Source organism: Nothobranchius furzeri, chromosome 4, assembly GCF_043380555.1.
Source record: "Nothobranchius furzeri strain GRZ-AD chromosome 4, NfurGRZ-RIMD1, whole genome shotgun sequence".
Classification (NCBI taxonomy): Eukaryota; Metazoa; Chordata; class Actinopteri; order Cyprinodontiformes; family Nothobranchiidae; genus Nothobranchius; species Nothobranchius furzeri.
In genome coordinates, this window is record NC_091744.1 from 86,839,600 (window position 1) to 86,861,418 (window position 21,819).

Here is a 21,819-nt window from a genome sequence, read left to right on the forward strand (position 1 = left end):
GACAGACGAGTCTAGCTAATGTGGATCTAGAGATGTTGCCGTATGTCTAACTGTAACTGAACACTTCCTCTAGGTGGGCTTCCTTATCTTTGGCGTGGGACTTCTGGACTTTTGCGGACAAGTCTGCTTCACGCCGCTGGAGGCTCTTTTGTCGGACCTTTACCGGGAAGAAGAGGAGTGTGGCCAAGCCTTTGCCATGTTCTCCTTCATGGTCAGCTTAGGAGGCTGTGTGGGATATTTGCTACCAGCGCTGGACTGGAGTCATGGCCTGCTCTCTGCTTATCTAGGAGGCCAAGCCGAGTGCCTTTTTTCCATCCTCATCTTCATCTTCGTCTCCAGTGTGTTCATCACCATGAAGATGTCTGAGGAGGTGTCGTGTGCCAGCAGCAGCGTCAGTGGAACTGGATCTTTAAAGGAGTCGGGGGCCGGCTCGATGGAGGCAGGCTGTCGTGGCGTTCCTCGCTCGTGCTGCTACCTGCTCAAGTGCAAGCTGAGACTTCTCAAGGCCAGACCCCTGCTCTGTCTGCTGAGAACATGCTGGTCCATGACCCCAGCTATCTTCAGGAGCTACTGTCACGTCCCGCGGGTGGTGAAGCTGCTGTGCATGGCCCAGCTCTGCAGCTGGGTGGCTGTCATGTCTTTTATGCTTTTCTACACAGACTTTGTGGGAGAAGGCCTGTATGAGGGCGTTCCCAGTGCGTTACCTGGAAGCATGTCTAGGCAAAGATATGATGAAGGTCAGATTTTCTCTGTAATATCTGTTCTTACCCCGCCTCTGGTCTTAAAACACTTATAAAGTGTATTCTACAGCGCTGCGACATCCTGAGGGTTTAATTATATGGAGGTGTGCACGTCGCAGGTAGGAGATCACGTTGCTTTAAAGAGGTCCGTCACTGAAAAACCCCTTTTTACTCTTTTTCATGCAGGCTGAACATGGAAATAGTCTCCTACATCTATCTCCTGCTTGAACCTCTGATAGAAAATAGATGGTGACATTTGTAGAAAAGCCTGACCGCTCTACGACGAGCTGTCCTTTGGTTGTACTGGATCGAGACTGAGAAGGCTGTCGTCGTTCTAGGGTCCAGGAAACGGCAGAGAACGTCCTGGCTAGTATATGCTAACCGTTAGCATTAGCAGCTCCGCCACACGGCAGAACTCCTTCAGGTCTGTGTTATTTGTCAAGATAAAACACTGCAAGTCAGCGGTAGAGTTGTGCTGCTCTTATCCAATCAGAGGCGAGATGTCCAAATATCAGGAAGTGAGACCCCAAACCCTGCCGTCTGAAGCTACTTCCTCCTCCAGCTGATTTCTCCGTGCTGAAACAAGCTCACCTGAGCTTTTTTCCCCTGAGTACGACTTTCAAGGCAATCATTCCAACTAGACAACTGCAGATGTATTTAAAATATGAATGAAGGACCTCTTTAATGTGTTTCTTTAAGCAGTGAAAAGAAAATTCAACTCTTGGTAAAAATCAAAGGGGGGCGGGGATATTTAATTTCTTTAATTTGTTTAAGGTGAATAGTTGGCACTCTTTACGACTGCATTCAGGGTATCCGCGCGTCCTTAAAAAGTCTTAAAAAGTCTTAAATTTGCTTTTCAAAATTTAAGGCCTTAAAAATCCTTAAAAATAACAAATAATCCTTAAATACAGTTTCCAAAGGTCTTAAATTACCAAAGACCCAATAAACAAGATTCTTTTATTTCGATAAAAATTTTGTGAATTTCTAGTTAGTGTTCAGGATTTTTTGTGCGTGATGTTGGCGTAAGCGGAACCGTACACATTCAGTTGGTTGTGAAAGGGGGCTATTTTTAGATGAGCACATTAGCTGGTTAAGCTAGTGGGAGCTTGTGCCATGGAGAAGTTTAATGGCAACTGGATGGTTATTCCCACGTTCGTGATGTGGTTAGCACCGGTTCCAGGCAATAGCTGGAAATGATAGCTTAAATTTAATATTGAAAATAGCTTAAATTTGGTCAAAGTGGCCTTAAAAAAGGTCTTAAAAAGTCTTAAATTTGGCTCCCTTAAACTTGAAGATACCCTGTTCATTGGTAAAATGAGATTCGAGAACTAGTTGGAAACATTTATTATTATCTATTAATTTTGGGGCTTTCGCATGTCTCACCTTCGCTGTAGACCTTTAGCTTCTGGTCTCAAACACTGAACTGCTGAACATACTTAAGACGGTCTGGGTCCTGCTCTCCTGACTCTTTAACCTTTTATCCTTCCTTCATTGCCCCCCCCCCCCCTCCCCCCAATTCTTCCTCTTTCTGTTTGTCCACCTATCTGCTGCTTTTCCTTGCCAGACCCTCAGGAATGTCGCACTCACAGCGAATCAATGGCTGTGAATCAGCTCACAAAGAGCGTGTCGGTTCAAGTCCGGTAGACAGCCAGAACACAGTTTTGAGGTCATTCGGAGTTTTGTTTGTTTTAATCTGAAAACACGGCGGGTGTTCTTAAACCCTGCAGATGCTCATCTCCATGAGGGTAGTCTGTTCTGTTTATGACCTCACGGCCCCCTCCCAAACCGAGCCTGGTAACCTCGACAGCGGTTAGGGTTAGCGTCGTGGTTCAGACCCGTTTCTTTGGGCTCAGATTTGAGTTCTGATTAGTGTTTGTGGTGTTCACGAAGCGGGCTCTGCAGCTTTGCTTTCTAGGAGTAATACGATCCTCTCATTCTTCCCAGATAAGTCGGTCTGCTCTGCTGCTGAACTCCTGACCCAAACTGTTCACAGAGAGCGAGGTCAGATCAGAGCGATCTCTGGGGAACTCACAGCAGCTCAAAGATGGAATTCCTCCTCCTCCTGGTCGTTGCGTTGTGCTTTTAGGAACTAAAAACTCTCGACAGGATGCATCGGTAACAAACTTAACATGTAATTTAATTTAGCTCAGGAATGCGCTGCTCTTCTGTCGTGAGGACTTCACATTCCTCCGTAGTCGCTTGGACGGACGTGTTCGGATGCTTGTCTGGGTCGCTAACCGGGACAGACTCGGGCCGATTACATCAGTAAACAAGAACCGGTCTGTGCTTGGTTCTCCGTCCTGTCGAGGATTTATCAAAGGTTAATGGAGTGTGTTAGTGCCCAAGTCAGTCATTCTAAACCCGGGTCTCTTTACGAGTCACCAAACCGGACACGTTTCTGAGCTGAGTAAACAAAAGGCTCTCTGGCTCGTCCACGTAGCTTTAGCTTTGGGAGTGGAGGTCAGTAAATGGTGTCGTAACAATCGTGTTCTTCTTCCAGGAATCCGAATGGGCAGTCTGGGCCTGTTCCTCCAGTGCGCTACCTCAACCTTCTTCTCTCTGGTGATGAGTCGCTTGGTTCGCCGTTTTGGATCACGAAGGGTTTATCTGAGCAGCATGGTGAGCTTCACCATCTCCGCTTTGGTCATCTGTCTGTCCAAAAGCGTTGTCCTGGTCACCGCGATGGCAGCTCTGACTGGTTATGCTTATGCAACGCTGCAGACTCTGCCGTATATCCTCACCTGCCACTACCACCAGGAAAAAGAGGTAAAAACGAAGACCTTCATTCAACAAGGTGTCCACCAAATGAATGTAAGCCATTGTTTTACGTCTCATTCCAGGTGTACATGCCAAAAAGGAAATCCAAAAGTCTGCATAAAAATGGCAAAGCAGCCGCTCGGGACTGCTCCTATTTGACTCCTGTGCAGGAGGAGGAGGGTCTCCTCAACCACAACGCAGCTCCTTACGTGCATCCCTTCCTCAGCCAGGCCAGTTATGAAAGCGTTCCCATCCCACAGAGCCCGAACGGCTCGTCCTCTTGTCCCAGCGGCAGCGAGCAGGAGGAGGCCGAGTCGGGATACGAGACGCGCGGTGTGGGCTTGGACTTTGCCATCTTGGATAGCGCCTTCCTCCTCTCTCAGGTTTTTCCCTCCCTCTTCATGGGAATGATTGTTCAGTTTGCACAGTCTGTTACTGCCTACATCGCCTGCTCTGCCATCTTCGGAGCCGTCGCCATCTACCTAGCTTGTCACATCGTGTTTGACCAAAAGGACCTCCGAAGTGAACTCTTGTAAAAGACACGGGAGTGATGGAATCACTAATAATCGTTCAGGTTCCTGGAATGGAACTCGACAGTGCACTAGTTTTCCCAGAATGCCTTGTGTTAGCACCAAGTGAGGTGGGCCATGCGAGACGTGGCTCGAGACGGGAATGACGCGCGTGTCCTCCTGCTCCAGCAGAAACACACCTGAGGTCTTTTTATGACGTTTGTTGTCCTCAGGTACCGTAGAGTTACTGAAGATGTCGACAACCTCAAACACAGAGCTAATGAAATATTTTTAATGTCAATCTTATTATGATCCATCGCCAGTTTTAAAGGGCTCCGCGTTTCACCTTCTGGAACATGGTTAAGGTGTGATGAAGGCTTGTTCACGCGCTTCTCTCAGGTGGTCATTAGGTTAAGTTCTCTGCTTCGTATCTGCACTCACTGACCTGCCTGTATAAGAAAGACCACCATGTTCATGCATCCATTTCCAAACGTGGATAAATTCAACATTTTGAGGCTTGAAATAACTTTGACATCACAAAGACATCAAGGTTAGCTGATCTAGGCGTCGTCCTTGTATATCTGGCTAATTGCTCTCTATGATGAGTAAACGAAACGTAAAACGTGTACAGCTGATGAATTCAGCCACACCCGGAACGCTGCTCTAGCTTCGCCTCATTCGACACCACTTGAAGAGATTTACGGAAAGTATTTTGTACACAAATTGACTCTATATTAATCCCTGTGGGAACTCCGTTATGCAGCCTGCTGAGGTGATTGGGTGAACTGTGGTTGAAGAAAGAAGCTATGTAAACAAACTGCAATACTGCGTCCCACGTTGTGTGTGTTCTACCTGCTACTAGCGTACGCCTCTGACCCGGACAGCTGTCTCTGCTTAACACCTTGTGTAGCGCCTCCGGTCTGGTTACAGGTTACCGCCGAGTCGCGTTCCCTGCTGCGTAAACCCTCGTGTCTCGCTGTACGTTCAAACGACAATCTAGGACATCCAGATGGGCGTGTTACGTAAAGCTGCGGGGAGACATGCGGCGGCGTCTCATGGATACCCACTTCTTAGCAACCATTCCTGAAAAGACCAAAAAATGAAGAATAAAAGGTTCAGCAGTGAGTGGAAACCGAAGCTTGTGGTGTGTGTGTGTGTGTGTGAGTGTGTGAGCGTGTGCGCGTGTGTGTGTGCGTGCGAGCGTGTGTGTGTGTGTGAGCGTGTGTGTGAGCGTGTGCGTGCGTGCGTGCGTGTGTGTGTGTGTGTGTGAGCGTGTGTGTGTGTGTGTGTGAACGTGTGTGTGTGTGTGTGCGTGCGTGTGTGTGTGTGTGTGTGTGCGCGTGTGTGTTAGTGACTTGACTGATGTCTCATTTTCGCTGCGTTGACTTGTCCAAACACGATTGGATGTTGGACTGATGGGAAGTGTCACCAGAAGGATTTTCATCCTTTACGGCGTTAATAATCCACGCAGAACGGCGTTCTTCTGCAGAGTTCTGCTCAGTGTGGTGTTATTACTGCATCATTCAGCCCTCCAGAGTCCCAAGTTACCCTGTTTTCCCCTTTGAACTGAAATGGAAATCTGTCAGAAAATGTGGGTTTTACAAGTGCCTGTATATTTTTAGAACATTTGTTTATTTATTATGCTTTTCTTACAAAATCGTGTGTTAAGCTATTGAAATGTCCAGCATCAATAATTAGATAAATTATTTGTATAAGGGTGGTAGGATCTTCAGAGCTATAATTTATTTCCACTTGGCAGATTTTATTTTGAAGCTCTGTTTCGGCCTTTTGCAGCGAGTTTCATCGGTAGGAGCAAAACTGTGACTTCTGTCATTTCTGGTGTTTTTGATCCACCGGTGCAAATAAGGCGTCTCATTTAAATCATCTTTATCTGTAAATTGTTTTATTTTATTTCTTTATTTTACAGATTTGATTAACCGATGCACACAAGTAGGTGGTTGACTTTTATTTTTGAAACTTTTAAAGTAAAAAGTGCCAACTGTCCAAACTTTGTGAAGGCCAGATTTATATTTTATGATTTTACAAAATGCTTTTCTCTTGTTGGTTGTGGCAAAGAAGTAATTTTCATTAGAAATCTATTAAATGTGTAAAAATATGCAGCTACCAAACAGTTTATACAGAATAAAATAACTGCAGTGTCAAAAGGATGTACCAGACTTTATTATTTCAACGTGTTGTTTATTTTGCCCTCGGGTCTCCTGTGGTTCGGTCTGCTGGAGACTCTGGCTCCACATGAAAGGGTTTTCTGTGGAAATGGCGCCATCCTTTGGATGTCCTGAGGAAGTGACGTGTGCTTGTGAGCTGCTGGTGCGTAACTGCGCTGGCCCCACTGACGCACGGACCTGCTCATGCGGCCTCATCTGTGGAAAAGACCTTTCACGTTTGCAGGGACTGGCGTGCGTAAATGTTCCATTTTATGAAGGGGTTCTCCAGATTTCACACACAAACGCAACATGGGAGCAGAATATTATACCTGGTGGTGCTCAGCTGCTGAAGCACACCAGAGGTCTTTGCGACTGAGCCACCTCACGGGTCGTTTGGGTGGAGAGGAAGGTGTTTGCTGGGAAAAGTTCTTGAGCGGTGTGGCAGAAGAAGTGCGACCACAAGAGCCTGTCATTGCTCTCCGGTGACAAGTGGGCCTGTTTTTACACCTTCCTTCTAAATAAGGATCGGCCTGACAGACATATGACCACCGAGCCAATTTGGGAGCAGAGTGCATCACGTGCCCGGCCGCCGAACGCCACCAATAGGCTTCCTCTCAGTGGCAGCAGGCTGTTCAACCCACCACTGACTTGTGGTTTCCCAGCTGTGAAGTCACCGTGATGTCATCACGGATGCCAGCTTTGGCAAGGTAGAGCCAGGGTTCTTGGTGTGTGGCCTGGAGGATTTATTCTGAACTGTCACCAAGAGGAGGCTGTCAGAGGCAAGAGAGAGAGGGGAAGTGTGTGTGTGCGCGCGCGCGCGTGTGTGTGTGAGAAAGAGAGAGAGAGTGGCGCGGAGGAGCTGCAAAACATGGTAATCACCACCACCAACATCACCATCACCTCCAGCTCCGCCGCGCACTCTCCCGTCTCACCGGGAGTTGCGCGTTATGCCCAGAGCTCTGATCTGCTCACCAAAAATAACCCGCAGCCAGCATGCCGAAGGAAGCAAAACAAGAAGAGTAGTATTTTTAGGGTCATTAATTTTGACCACGTGGCCCGAAGGTAAACCGGATGGCCGTTGCGCAAAGGCTCCTCGTCAGTATGTCCTGCGAGGCCGGCACGCCGCACTGGACGCTGACCGCGGCGGTTCTCCTGGGCTTTCTGCTGGGGATCGTGTCAGCGTACCCGTTACCGAGCAGCAGGACGAACGCAACTTTGCTGGAGAAACGATGGGAGACCCTCTTCTCTCGCTCCGTGCTGGGGATCTCCGGGGAGAAACCGGAGCTGAACTGGGAGAGTGACTATCTGCTGGGCATCAAAAGAGTGCGGAGGCTCTACTGCAACGTGGGCATCGGGTTTCACCTTCAGATCCTCCCCGACGGCAGGATAAACGGTGTACATAATGAAAACCAGTACAGTGAGTTATACCTCCACCAATGTATGCAGTAGCCAGGCAGAGGAAATGAGCATGGATCTGCGATGCGCAGCTAGCCTGCCCCCCACCCCCTCTAATAATTTGCATGACCATATCTCATCCGACTCGGGGAGAATTGGATTTCTTCCACGGCAAAGGCGCATCTATTAAAAACAAGTATCCATCAGCTCTGAGCACCCCCTCCTCCCCCTTTCTCTCGCTTTCCTTCCCCTCCTCCCCCAAGCTCAACCATGTCATGAATGTATGGACGCTTTTAGACACAACTTATTTTTACGCAGCAGCCCTGTGAGGGCGGTCCGGGACCAGTAGCCAGCGGTGCGCGTCAATGCCATTGCTGCAATAATTGCATTAATCAGAATGCGCCTAATTGACGCGCCTGGATGCAAATGTAGGATGGGGATGAAGGATGCGGAACAAAGGCGAAGGCATGCTGCGCAGCAACCTGCACGGTTACACCCAGCGAGAAAGCGCCGCACAGCCAGAGTCACAATGACCTAAAAGCCACAGCCATGTTCTGCGATGCTTTCATGACATTTCATCTGTTTCTGCTCTAATGTGATCGTTCTCTGTCCTGCATCAGGTCTAATAGAGATCTCCACGGTGGAGAGAGGAGTGGTGAGCCTGTATGGGGTGAGGAGCGAGCTGTTTGTCGCAATGAACAGCCGCGGGAGGCTGTACGGAACGGTAGGTATGCACAGCATTTCATTAATTGCCCAGCTATGTTGGTTAATTAGATCCTGAAGAGTCAGCGTTTTTTATGAAAGCCGGCTGTCACATTTTGGGATGGGTGTCATGCCACTTGTCAACAGAGGAGGCTGAAATGTTGTAAAGTCCAGATATTTTAATTCTATCAGGAATTTATGAAGCTCTATTTAAAGAAGCAAGGCGTGTTGGCCTATGGGTAAATAATGATGAGGTTAACAGATGCAGCTGTGTGTGTGTGTGTGTGTGTGTGTGTGTGTGTGTGTGTGTGTGTGTGTGTGTGTGTGTGTGTGTGTGTGTGTGTGTGTGTGTGTGTGTGTGTGTGTGTGTGTGTGTGTGTGTGTGTGTGTGTGTGTGTGGAGGTGGGAAACCCCCTGATACCCATCAGCAGAACTGAAAATCAATTTAAATGGCATAGTGCTTATTTAGCATTATGAACACACACACACACACACACACAGGGGAAATAATGTCAGCTGAGCACCTTCTTCGCCAGCTCCTTCAACAAATTAATGGTTTTATTTTCTGTCTGATTAAAGGTGTGGAACACTGAAAACTAATATTTAATCATTATTTCTGACTCTAACGGGTCACTCTGAGGTTTTCATGCAGGCTGAACATGAGAATAGTCTCCTACACCTATCTCCTGCAGTAGCTTCTGATAGAAAACAGACGGTGAAACTCTAGGATTAGAAAATCCTGACAGATCTACATCACCCTGTCACCAACATTCATGGACTCACCCATCTGAACTCACGACGGAAGGCTGTTGTTGGTTTAGCATCCAGGAAACAGCAGAAAACATCTCGGCTAATAAGCTAACTGTTAGCATTAGCAACTTCGCCACACAGCAGAACTTCTCCAGGTTTGTGGAGATAAAACATCAACGCTGCAGCGCTAACAGGGTCAGTGGTAGAGTTGTGTTGCTGTTATCCAATCAGAGGTGAGATGTCCAAATATCAGGAAATAAGACTTTAAATCAGGGGTGCCCAATCCTGGTCCTGGAGGGCTGGTATCCAGCACATTTTAGTGGTTTCTCTGCCCCAACTTACGTGATTCAGTGGTTGATTCACCTGTGCAGCAGCTCATCAAGCTCTGCAGAAGCCTGTTAATCACCTGCTGATTGCAGTCAGCTGTGTTGAAGCAGGGTTGAAACTAAAACGTGCTGGAGACCGGCCCTCCAGGAACCCTGCTCTAAATCCTGTCGTCCAAAGCTCGGCTGTGATGTGGGTCATTGCTAGTTCCTGGAAGTAGTGCACCGGTGTATTCTCCCCCGAGTATGACTTACAAGGTATTCATTCCTACTGGAGACCACCGCAGATATATTGTCACAACAAGTGTCCCGCACCTTTAACTTTTGTCACTGTTATTTGTTTGTTTGGAAAATTCTGCTCTGTTTTTCTGTGTTCATCAGACGATCCTGTAATCTGAGCCGGAGTTGTGTTGTTGCAGATCTCAAACCGTACTAATACTTTTCAGATTAGGGGTGTGTTTTGGCAAGAATCTGAAACAAAGTGCATCACAGTACAGGGGAGACGATATGATATATAGCGATATCAAAAGCCATATCTGCACTTTTTAGAGAGAACTCAGGCCAGACGCTTGAAGTGGGTCCAGTGTTACCAGGACAACTCGTCAGAATGAAGTTGGTCAAAACTGCTGCCTCCTAGTTTGACCACACAAAAAAAAAACTGTAAATTTGATATGAAAATTCTCGATAAAAAAATCAATACTCTGCTTTAAAATATCAGTTCAGTATGATGACATGAAATATTGCGATATTTCAGCGTATCGATATTTTCTTACATTGTGTTAAGAGGAGTGCCGCTGACAAATGACCTCTCGTGTGCTTGATGTGGCGCACACGTCTGACAGGCAGCTGCTTATCTGTAATGGGCGATGAGGCGTTAGCTTGTGAGCAGACTGAGGATCTGATAAGAGATTGAATTAGGCCACCAGCTCCCTGATGGAGTGTTAGTTTAGCTTCTGAACCATCAGCTTTGCGCTCCCTGCTGCCATAGTGTTCCTACTGAGAGAAGCATGCAGTAGGTCGGCAGGGAAAGGACGTATTTTTGAATAAGTTGAAAATCCTGTTTTTCCAGTTTCCAGCCTTCAGAAAAAAGTGAAATAATTTAATGATTTTCATTGCGTGTAGATTGCACACAAGTTGTTTTAGCATAATTTGCCGTGGAGAAATGTTGTCGGTGAAAGTGTGTTTTACTCTTTAACCCTTTTATACTCGCGAGCATGTGGGCCGATGCCGTTTTAGGCTCTGTGCTCTGAAAAAGTCTCGTTTTGAACACGTTGATGGGAGAATTCACCAGTTCTCAGGTTTTTTTAAATCTCTGAGCTTAACCAGTCATTTCTACACGGCCATGTCATGCTTCACAAGGATGTTGACCAAGTTGTTTCTGGCTTTGGATAATATAGTTTTGAGAAATGGGACTTTATGTAAACTAGAAATCCCTGTTTACATTTGGTGATTTGGGTGTTCCCGTTAGAAGCTTCGAGAGGAGCCAGTTCAGGTGGCTCGGGCATCTGGTCAGGAGGCCTCCTGGACGCCTCCCTGGTGAGGTTTTCCGGGCACTTCCAACCGGGAGGAGACCTAAAGGTAGACCCAGGACACGGTGGAGGGACTATGTCTCTCACCTGGCCAGGGAACGCTTTGGGATTCCCCCGGAGGAGCTGGCCCAAGTTGCTGGGGAGAGGGAAGTCTGGGCCTCTCGACTTAGGCTGCTGCCCCCGCGACCCGACGACTCCGGATAAGCGGATGAAAATGGATGGATGGAAGTTAGAAGCCTTTAATGTGTTTCAGATCCCTTTGAGTACAGTTTCATGTCAGCTGAAGAGAATCGTGGAAGTGGAATAGGTAATGGTGTGATTTTGTAACGTAATCAGAGCCCGTGGGATGATTGGAAGGCCTACCCGATGTCAACAACAGCACATTCATCTTGTATAAACACAGCTTGCTGTTTTAACATCCTCTTCTTCATACAGAAAAAATACCGATCTCTCTGTCTTGTTAAGATTTTGGCAAACGGGCCAGTGGTTTTGGGGAAGATGCACATCTGTGAGAAGACAGTTGTAGGAAGCTGTGGTTGTTGCATGATAGCATGCATGCAGAGATGCCACGTGAAATAAGCGGTCGTAGAAACTCGGCAGTTCTGTTTACCTTATTTGTTCCAAACTGCTGTGAAGCTTTGAGTTGGTTTGAAGGATCGTGTTGAGGCTCAAGAAGGAAGGTTATGACAGAATTGTTGCGTCATAGCTGCAGTGGAGCTCAGCACCTCCGGGTCTGAGGTTGTGATGACATATTGATAATATTGATAACTGTATCAACATTCTGTTGTGGTGAAGCCCTCCAGCCGGTGCACCATCTCCAGGAAGTAGCAGTGACCCACATCACAGCTGAGCTTCAGACGACCAGTTTTAGCCTTATTTTCTGATAGGTGGACATCTCGCCTCTGATTGGATAACAGCAACGCGACTCTACCGCTGACTCTGTGTGCTCTGCAATGTTGATGTTTTATCTCCACAAATAACTCAAGCCTGGAGGAGCTTCTGCCGTGTGGTGAAGTTGCTAATGCTAACGATTAGCTTATAATAGTCAGGATGTCCTCTGCTGTTTCCTGGGCGCTAAACCAACAACAGCCTTCCCCGTCGTGAGTCCAGATGGGTGAGTCCATGAATGTCAGGGTGACGTAGATCCGTCAGGCTTTTCTAATCCTAGAGTTTCACCGTCTGTTTTCTATCAGAGGCTGATGCAGGAGATGGCCGATTTATAATCAGAAATAATACTTAAAAATGGGTTTTCAGCGATCCACATCGTTGTGAAAACATCAGTAAGAAGTCCCATTCACTTGCAACAAGATACAAGGAGAAATGACTTTGAGCAATCTTTATTTAGCAGCTGATTACAACTCTTGTTCTTTCTGTGTGACTTCTTACTCCAGACAGTCTTCCACGACGAGTGCAAGTTCAGGGAGAGCTTGCTCCCAAACAACTACAATGCCTACGAGTCCCTGGTTTACAGAGGGTCCTACATCGCACTGAGCAAGCATGGCCGGGTGAAGAGGGGCAACAGAGCCACTACCGCCATGACTGTAACGCACTTCCTACCCCGAATATGACGAGGAAAAAAAAGAAACTGGCAATAACAAACCTATTTGCACACGTGGATTACTTCCCAGGTAACACGAACGCCACATACGTACGAACGAACCAACACAAAAGACTACGCAGACTGCAAAGAAACACAGCTACATCTGATAATATTTATTCTAACTTTATATGTATATTTGGGTAGCTGACTTTGTATTAGAAGTGACTGAAACGCCATTCTGTGCTGCTTTGATCATTTTCATTGTTTTGTGATACGAAGGGGGACAGAAAAGCGACGATTGTCCCTTTGGGTTTTTATGGGTGCTTGTTGGATCGGGCGGAGCGCTTGCCCTGCCAGTGGATCACACTAATTCTCTTTAGGAAATAAAACTGGAAATGCTATTACCTCAAACAACCGAAACCCAACAAAAGCGTGTAGAAATCAGACAAATGTGCGCATGAACTTTTCACTCGAAGGAACGCCTGTTCACTGAAACGTTTTGTTGTCGTCCATCGAGGTGCTCGACGTCCTCGCTGATTGATTGTTTCTGTGACGGTCGGGGCAACTGGAGCACTTGTAAATTTGTTGGTGGTTTTTCTTGCGTCGTCATGAGGTGGCTGTGCCTTGAATTCCTTCTTACGGCCCCCTCACCAGTGCATGCCAGAAATGTGGGGCTCAAGTCAGAAATAGGAACCATACACAAGTCATCCCTCCCTAAGACACCGCGGGGGGACTTTAGCCCAATTCCTCGAGGGTCTGAGGTTTCTCTACTTTTATTCTCTTTAATTTTAGATCAATGGAGTAGTAGAGACTCAATGCTGCACAGGACCCATTGGAGCCTCTTGGAAAGTTAAATTTAGACTCGATTTCCCCCCAACATCCCATCCACGAGGGCTTTGACAATCCCAGGTTTTATTTTCTAGCGTTTTGCAGTCGTTGGGCCAGACCGAGCGTGCAACTGCTTCCTGGATGTTTGGGTGCACATTTGGTTTACGAATCCATGTCAAATGTTTTGGGGATGCTTTTGTTGAACCCTTCCTGAGTCCCGGTAGACACGACACAGAGGAGCATTTCTGTCTGCTGCACGTTGTTTTGTCTACTCCAAACAGACCCCTCTGTTCTGTCAAGCCTAAACAATTTCTTCATGCAGACTCCTAATTTATTTATTTATACTTTTTGCCTGAAAACTGCAATATGTTTGACTGTTTGATGATTTCTGGCACTTAAAGTAGCACATTTATGCAGAATTGAGTGACATTAAAGAGTATGCTGCTGATCGGTCGGTTCACTGTAAATACGACGGTACTTTTGGGTGATTTAGGGTAACATAAATGTTCCAGCTTGTCCTCCAGAGAGCTGGAACTGCAACACAGTTCATGACTTTACTGAGAAGAACTTACACTGACAATGTGGATTATTTATCTCAACATTTGAAGCTGTTTATGCATTGATTAGGTTGGTCATTATTGCTTTCTTAGCAAAGAAAAGTAGAATTGTTTTTCTTCAGCCTTTATTTATGCAGCACAACATACTTGAATTCATGAAATGCTCACACTCCTCTCAGATGCTGTCATTTCTGCAACGGAAGCAAACGGCGAATACGAGCAAACCCAGCGGAGGACAAGGAGGACTTACAAAGCGCTCTGTACGTGGCTCTGATTGTTTGTTTAACTTGCTGAAGACGCGTAAACATTCGACTAAAATGCCTGAGTGTCAGATTTGTGGGCTGACTGGTTGATGTCGGGTCGGACGGTCAGCGTAGGGCCTTGAGAATGTTGTGCATCTGAGCCATTTTCATCCCAAGGTCAGGGATTTGGGTGTCCCGTCCTCTTGTGTTTCTCATGTTGACATTTTAGTTCTCTTCTTTTATTTATTAGGCTACGCTAAGCTCAGCACCTGTTGGGCTGTTTCTTGGAAAAGACATGATTGGCTGCATAAGTACCGCTGACTTTTCAACTCATGGCGAGTCTCTAAAAAGCTGCAACAAGGTGCATTTATTTGGATTTTCTACCAGCTCAAGGGCAGCTTGGTGAAATGAGACAGCAAAAGTAGCAAAACTTTTGTAGTTGCGTCATTTTTTAGCTCTGGTCTCGCTCTGGGGGTGGCTCCGAAGTGGGTTTCATGTTTGCAGCAGTTATCGTCTTACTTATAAGGGAGTACCAGGGCCACTGGAAAGAAAACAAATCTAGAGGCGAGGGTTAAGAGCAAAGATGAAAAGGCTCAGAAATCAAAGAAAAAAGTCAAAGTATTTCTAGAAGTAAGCCAAAATCCGGTAACGGAAGTTTCTAGAAAAAAGTTTGTGTCCAGAAAACTATTCAACATACTAATTTACATATAAAGTTGACATTTAAAGAAAAGAGTTTGAAGAACAAAGTTAGTTTTTTTTTTACTTTCAGAAAAAACATCAACATACTAAAACAAATTAGAAACGTAGAGAAAACAAATTAAAAGTTAGCTTTTTAAAATGATTTTTGTTGTTCTTTAGTATAACTGAAACTATTTTTATAAGTTTTGAACATTCTCAGGTGGTACATGTGATTTAGACTCTTATTGTGAAAGATTATAGGAAGTTCCACAGAGCTTTGCTGTGGAAATCTTCAGGGAAATGCCACTCTGTTCCGTTTACCCAGTAAAAACCCACCTTCAGTTTTTATAACAATAAAAAGAGAACCGATAAGAGAACAGAACGGAGTTCAGTTCATCAGCTGATCCTAAAAAGGTTCATTTTTGACTTCGTCCTTATTGGGTTTTCTTCTCAGTGGCACCGACTCACCATCGTACTGAATAACCTCAGTTTGGAGAAAAAGATGACTTCTGACTAGAATTAGCCTTTCGCCAAGCCCCGCCTCCCTTAGTTACTGTTGCTAACTCCGACAAACAAGTGGTCAAACACTGACCGGCGCGGCAAATTGCCACGATGGAAAGAAGTAGACAGATGTGTGTCGGCGACATCTTTTGGAGCGATTCCACCGTAAGATCATCCAGATCGAGACAAAAAGGGTTCCAGTAGGCAGTGAAGGGATAAATTCAAAATAAGAAAATACACATCGAAGGAGACACGACTACTACAGAGGCTATTGCTAACCAGTCACAAGCTAACGTGTGTGTGTGTGTGTGTGTGTGTGTGTGTGTGTGTGTGTGTGTGTGTGTGTGTACACACACATGTTTTGTCCATGAGCATCATCACCTTTGAATTCATTTACAGTAACAAATAACTGTAAGATGTTTACATCCTTACGTAAACTTTTAGGCAACTTTCGACAGCCTCCAAGCTTGTTGTTAGCTGAGTCAGGACCTAGCACAGCTTTTACGGGATTGGGGAACTCAGGTGGGGTTTCCGTTGATAAAATGCTTCACAAAAGATAAAAACTAAATTAGTTATTGTTGCTTGTTGGGGTGTTGCGTACAACTTTGTTTTAAACTGACAAAAATTAAGGTTGTGGAGCTTAGAGACCCAACACACAGCAGCTAATGTAGCTAGCGTTAGCTAACATGTTAACCAATGTCTAAAGCTAAAGGGCTCGTTAAAGAGCAAGTCACCCCCTGCCAGAATCTTATTCACTCCCACTTCCTGTTTGAAAAATGCAACAAATGCTGTTGCCTGGCAGACTGAAAGGGTGGAGCCGCTAACAAATACACACACAGGCTCACAATGACTTTGTGACGTCATAAGGCACATCTTAGCCGATAGTTATGGCAGATTTAACTTCAAATGCAGTGCAGAGTTTTTACGTGAATAGGGCACAACGCTAACTGTTTTAGGCAGAAACTAAGATGCACCAGAGTGCCAAATTATCCACTACACGTGTCTAAACACTCATTTATATAGTTTATCAGCAAAATAAGTTGATCTGGGGGTGACTTGCCCTTTAAGCTGAACTTAGTAGACTAATGTTCTGGCAATGACTCCATGGTAATCGCAACGTTGGGCCATTGTGTTTTCTTGCGTCTAGATCGGGCGTGGGGAACCCTGGTCCTCGAGGGCCGGTATCCTGCACGTCTTTGCCCCAACACTTCTGATTCAGTGGTCACCTGTTCAGCAGCTCATCAGGCTCTGCAGGAGCCTGTTAATCACCTGCTGATTGAAATCAGGTGTGTTGAAGCAGGGTTGAAACTAAAATATGCTGGATAGCGGCCCTCGATGGACCAGGGTTCCCCACCCTGGTCTAGATAGTAGATATAGACAACACTGTAGTTAGTTAGACATTACTCTTACCTTTGAGGAGACGCATGCTTTGTGATGTCATAAATGTTTAACTGGGAGTGGGGCCGTCCGAACAGTTAGATCCGTATCGGGCGCCGCTCACGTCGTTTTCGCTTTGATAGCGAATGGAACACAACTCCTCCAGACAACCTCTCTGGGTATCGACTGTCCGACGTACAGACGCCGCGGACGCAACGCTATCCATCTAGATTAAAGTTGTCGGACCTCCTCACAGTAACTGTTGCTGTGATGTGGACAATGGCCGCTTTGGGGGTGGCGAAAGGTCAATTACAAGCTAACAGCCATTTAGGAACAACAACTTTCATCTCTAAAGCGTTATAAAGCGTTTAAACCTGAGCGCTACACCACAACCTCTGCATTAAAGAGATATGAAATTCTGACCCGATGTTTCACTGATTTTCCATTAATTCAGCAGCAAATGATGGAATTTCAATAAAGCGTAGGGTAGTGTCCTTAAACATGGCTGTAGTTTGTCTGTTCCACTGAGAGACTTGGTGCGTTTAAGCTCTGGCGTCTGTGCAGAGCGTTACGTGCTGTAAGAGAAGTCACTTGTGTGTGAGCAGCGTTTCATCTAGGCGAGCACAAAAGCGTCGTGCTCTGCTTCTGCAACGGTACGAGACAGACAAACGCCGTCTGAACAGTTCATCTTGAGTCAGGAATTACACGACATTGTCTCACTGTGCGAGCTGATGCACCGTTTCCCTCTCGGAGAGTGGCGAAACCAGCAGCCAGCTAAGAAACTACAGATGGATGTTTGTTGAAGGGAAAGCACAAACTGGTTTGAGCTGGTTTGTAGCCAGATGAAAATGATCGAATGCTTCCAAGTTAAAAAAAAAAAAAAAACAGAGGCTGGGGTTAAATCCTCTCATGGACTGAATACTGTGATGAAAAACTTCATGGATGTCATGCATGTTGTTAGGAACGTTCACACCGTGGATCAGAGCTTTTTCCGGGTCATTTTAATAATTTATCAAACAAAAAGGTGCACATTTTTAATGGAGTGCAATTTTTTTTATGCAGGAAAAGATTTTCTCTTTCTCCAAAACAAGCTAACATGCAAGATTTTACGTCTTCTTTTGATGAGTTCATTCTGTTTGTTTTCTGTTTCATCATCAGAGGATGCTGTCAGCACTGCAGTAGTGAGTAGCATGGGAGTGGGGATGTTTTACTGGAGAGGACTTGGGTTGTGCTCACACCAGAAGCATCTGCAAGTTGCTCCCAATCCCTCAGCCTTTTGCATGATGCTGTTGTGAAGCAGAAAAGGGTGCAGCAGTGGCTAGGATGTGAGTGGTGAGAAAATATGGCTTCCTTAATTCCTCGTTATGCATGTAGAGTTCTGAATGGGCAGGTACGTCTCACCCTTTTGATTAAAGATCCATTGTCTGGATTTAGCCGCTGTGCTGGTGTAAAAATGTGTTGGTTTGCAGGGAACCGGAGGTCTGTGGGCAGATCTGAGGTCAGATGTGTGTGTTTGAGCGTGTTTCCTTGTGTGCCGGCAGCCTTTGTGTTTCTCTCTCCGTTTTTCTATTCCTGCACTGAGGGGAGAGTGCTTCCTCTGAGTCCCCCTCCTCTTTTTTAACATATACCTCACCTTCTGCCTTAGTTCCGATTATTGAAATGATTGTAAATTAGTTTGAAACAGACTTCTCCAATCATTTGTTTCTGAAAAAATATGACAAGTAAGAAAAATACTATATTACAAATGGTTTTCCTTTTATTTTTGTACGTATGTGCTGTGCACAGCAGTCAAGTGTATTCCTGAGATGACAATAAAAGATGTTTTATAAAATATTTTTGACTGATTTCTTTGAAGTTGTTTTATTGTATTTAGACTATATATAGTGCTGGGAATCAAACCTTCAACCTTCTGATAGCAAGCCCCTCCACTCAACATCTGCACAATCTAATATGGCAGCATAGAGCGCCCTCTGCTGGTGAATGTTTTTAGGCATTAAATTAAAGGATTCTTTTTAAATTTAATATTTATTTGTTTCAGTTCTCTAAAATTCAAGTCCTCTTGATTATTGTAAACCATTTTGTTTTATTGAGAGCATTTTATAATTCTGATTTTACATTTTTAAAAATTGAAAATAGTGTTATGAAGAAATAGTCCGGATTTTTCTCCGGAGACCAGTGTCTTTTTAATTTCCCTTTAAAATGAAAGATTAGCAGGACACCTTGAAACATGTAAAACAATCTTTTGAACATTTAGTAACTCAAAACATGTAAAAATCAAGATTTTTCCCCTCATATTAAAACGATAAAGTCAAAAATGAACTGGCTGTAAATAATAGCTGATCAAATTTGAACCAAAAGAAATAGTGCAAGAAGACAACATTTTCATACGGACACCAAGGGTCTGGGCAGGTTTAAATTAGGAAATAGAAGATTTGGATGGAAGTTGATGCAGAACCTCCATCATTCCTATAAATGCTGGTTTGAGGAGGTAAAATGAGTAAAGCAGGAAGTAGAAACTTGATGAGGGGCCGTCCAGGCCTTCATTAATTCTGCTACTCTCACATATGTTCTCCTCACACGCATACATATTCTTTGCATTCACACACATTGCAGTTCAGTCAGTTACTTTAGATACAACAGCTTTTCAATTTGTTTCAAAATATAACTTATAGCAAAATATGCATTAGTTTATTTTTTAGTGACAACATGAGAATATTTGCCTAAGCATCTCTTCAGATAAATGCAGCAAGCTTTGTTTCCAGCTAAAGCTAAATTATCAAAAAAAAAAAGCTGTACTTGCTAACATTTAGTCTAAGCAGGGGCGGTTCAAAACTTGCTGTCAGGGTGGCACTGGCCCACCCTACTTTAACTTACTATGTAATTACCATGTAAGTACTTAGTAATTAGGGGATTGCAAAAGGAAGTGTTATCCAAAATTCTATTAAAAAACACAAGTCCAATAGAACTTTTGGCTAATTACATAGTAAGTGAACGTGTGTTATTGTGCAATTAAAGTGTATAATTGTAATAAAGTGTCCTTATTGTGTAAAGCAGTATTTACTGGGAATGATGAATAAAATAAAGACTATAATTGAACCAGAGTTACATGGTAATAACTGTTTAAGAACTCAGAAACAATAATGCACTTGAACTTCCTATGTAATTACCATGTAAGTACTTAGTAATTAGGGGACTGTAAAAGGAAGCGTTACCAAATTTAGTTTTTATTTTGTAAGTTGGGGGTGAAAAACATTCATGTTGCATAACTCTTCTTATCTAATGATCCTCCTGACTGAATGAAAAACAAAAAGTCAGATCCTGGATGGATTCCATCTCTACGACCTAAAGCAGGTAAGCTCGGAGTCGTTTTGGTAAATGAGTTAGCCGGTTTATCGACCCTCTGTTTAAACAGACCCGTTGGACTTTCTCCTCGTCTACACTTCGTCCTCACACCATCCTGAACATTCGAGCCTTTGGAGAGCAACCCACCCCCGCTGACCATGCAACGGGCTTTCCTCTCGCTCATCCTGACTGCTGCACACATTTCTGTGATGGTGGACTGTAGACCGAGGCACCAACGTCCACAGCTACAACACAAGATGGGTGGATTCAGACCTGCGGCACATGCAGAGATGTCTGCTGGTGCGGGGCGTTTCTCCTCCGAGGACAACGGATCCGTGAGAAACGGTTTTCACACGGGCCGTCCGGGTGAGTCCGTTAGTGTATAAACCGAGAGGCTGATGTTTAGTTTTCCTGTCTAACACAACTTTGACCAACAAAATCCATTATTCATCATAAATAACTTTCAGATTTTTTGTAAAAAGGACTTGAATATTCACATGTAAAGCACATTCATCATATCTATCATCAAAACTAGGCTGTGAAGTTTGTAAAGTGAGATTTCTCACAGTTTTAAACACTGATGCATTGTTTACGCTGATTTTCAGTCGTCCTGCCCACATTAGACGCCCCAGACACATCTGGGTCAGTCTCTGACGTGAGGAGGAAGGGATTCCTCTGCATAGGAGAGCTTTATAAGTCTGTGAGTATCATTTAGATCTACTTTAAGAGATTCATGGACTGAGGCCATAACGGTCAGTAAACTGTTTGTTTTTCTTCCTGACAGAGGCAACGGGGCAGGAAGGATTGTCTCTTCCAGCACATCTGGTTGCAGCTGGCAAACCAACATGTGTTTTATTCTACAAGTGGAAACCAGCTGATGGAACTGGGTGGAGGTGACCTACGTCTCCTGCTGGAAAGGCTCCTTCATCCCAGGAGGCAGAAGAGAAGTGAAGTGGTGAACCCAGCTGATCCTCTGAAATCAGAATCACATCCTGTGAAGGACAATGATCAGAGCCAGCCTGAACAGGAACAGACGGGCGCCGTGTCCAAAGAAACCATCTCATCTTGTGACGACCCTCTGAGGGTCTTAAGGTCCAACGGGCCTGGCAGTCCTGTCAAAACCAACATTGCAGACCAGGCAGAACAATAGAAAGACAGAAGGAAAGAAAGAGAACTTATGGGGTTGTCAAGTAAAAAAGGGATGAAAGTGAGTGAAGGCATCCTGGGGTGAACCCTCCCAGGCGGTAAAGGAGGCCCTGATGGATCTGGGAGAGCTAACCAAACCTCATCTCTGTACCATCTGACCACAGTGGTGCGTTCAGGGCCTCTGTTTGACTAGCAGGTGGAAGATAAGTTTGAAAACATTCAACAAAAAAGTTGTCCTGCAGTCCTTTAACCTCCATTGTCTGTTAAAATGTAATCCATCAAAGCAGACGAGGCAATGTTTGTTTCCCAAAAGTGAAAATGTGTAATCTATTAGTAACTGAGAAGTAACTTATCATTGGGTACGGTTAAAAAAAATTAATTCAAGGAAAAAAAGAAAAGAAAATCTTTTTATGGGAAAATGATCAGGTGCTGGACACCAAAAGTCACATCCATCCATCCATCCATCCATCCATCCATCCATCCATTTTCATCCGCTTATCTGGAGTCGGGTCGCGGGGGCAGCAGCCTAAGCCGAGAGGCCCAGACTTCCCTCTCCCCAGCCACTTGGGCCAGCTCCTCCGGGGGAATCCCAAGGCGTTCCCTGGTCAGGTGAGAGACATAGTCCCTCCACCGTGTCCTGGGTCTTCCCTTGGGTCTCCTCCTAGCTGGGAGTGCCTGGAAAACCTCACCAGGGAGGCGTCCTGACCAGATGCCCGAGCCACCTCAACTGACCAAAAG

General features: G+C 45.1%; 3 protein-coding genes across 7 annotated transcripts in view; all 3 read left to right on the top strand.

Moving 5' to 3' along the window:
* The window catches only part of LOC107389322 (chromosome sgr13 C12orf4 homolog), a 55,673-nt gene extending 51,427 nt beyond the window's left edge, over nucleotides 1–4,246 (top strand). For all 4 annotated transcript variants that reach the window (XM_054733474.2, XM_054733476.2, XM_015965410.3 and 1 more), the window contains 3 exons: nucleotides 74–737; nucleotides 3,241–3,506; nucleotides 3,581–4,246. In XM_054733474.2, the coding sequence (XP_054589449.2) occupies nucleotides 74–737; nucleotides 3,241–3,506; nucleotides 3,581–4,033 (1,383 nt within the window). In that variant the 3' untranslated portion in view covers nucleotides 4,034–4,246. The remainder of the gene's footprint in view (nucleotides 1–73; nucleotides 738–3,240; nucleotides 3,507–3,580) is intronic.
* Nucleotides 4,247–7,057: 2,811 nt separating this feature from the next.
* On the top strand, nucleotides 7,058–12,438 carry LOC107389324 (fibroblast growth factor 6). Of its 2 annotated transcripts, none has more exons than XM_015965412.3 (3): nucleotides 7,058–7,588; nucleotides 8,187–8,290; nucleotides 12,262–12,438. In XM_015965412.3, exons 1-3 carry the CDS (start codon nucleotides 7,243–7,245, stop codon nucleotides 12,436–12,438), a joined length of 627 nt encoding a protein of 208 aa, XP_015820898.3. In that variant the 5' UTR covers nucleotides 7,058–7,242. The 2 variants fall into 2 exon arrangements, with proteins under 2 accessions (XP_015820898.3, XP_054589455.2); XM_054733480.2 differs by having other exon boundaries at nucleotides 12,266–12,428.
* Nucleotides 12,360–21,234, top strand: LOC107389325 (fibroblast growth factor 23). Its single transcript, XM_015965413.3, has 4 exons — nucleotides 12,360–12,498; nucleotides 20,006–20,301; nucleotides 20,541–20,635; nucleotides 20,720–21,234. Exons 2-4 carry the CDS (start codon nucleotides 20,094–20,096, stop codon nucleotides 21,083–21,085), a joined length of 669 nt encoding a protein of 222 aa, XP_015820899.1. The 5' UTR covers nucleotides 12,360–12,498; nucleotides 20,006–20,093; the 3' UTR covers nucleotides 21,086–21,234.
* The last annotated feature ends 585 nt before the right edge of the window (nucleotides 21,235–21,819 follow it).

Bases quoted from the DNA above. Each gene is read 5' to 3' on its own strand.
- LOC107389324 (XM_015965412.3), top strand. From the start codon at position 7,243: ATGGCCGTTGCGCAAAGGCTCCTCGTCAGTATGTCCTGCGAGGCCGGC. The intron at 7,589-8,186 runs GTGAGTTATACC...GTCCTGCATCAG, and splicing joins ACATAATGAAAACCAGTACA to GTCTAATAGAGATCTCCACG. The intron at 8,291-12,261 runs GTAGGTATGCAC...TTCTTACTCCAG, and splicing joins GCGGGAGGCTGTACGGAACG to ACAGTCTTCCACGACGAGTG.
- LOC107389325 (XM_015965413.3), top strand. From the start codon at position 20,094: ATGCAACGGGCTTTCCTCTCGCTCATCCTGACTGCTGCACACATTTCT. The intron at 20,302-20,540 runs GTGAGTCCGTTA...GCTGATTTTCAG, and splicing joins TTTTCACACGGGCCGTCCGG to TCGTCCTGCCCACATTAGAC. The intron at 20,636-20,719 runs GTGAGTATCATT...TCTTCCTGACAG, and splicing joins TAGGAGAGCTTTATAAGTCT to AGGCAACGGGGCAGGAAGGA.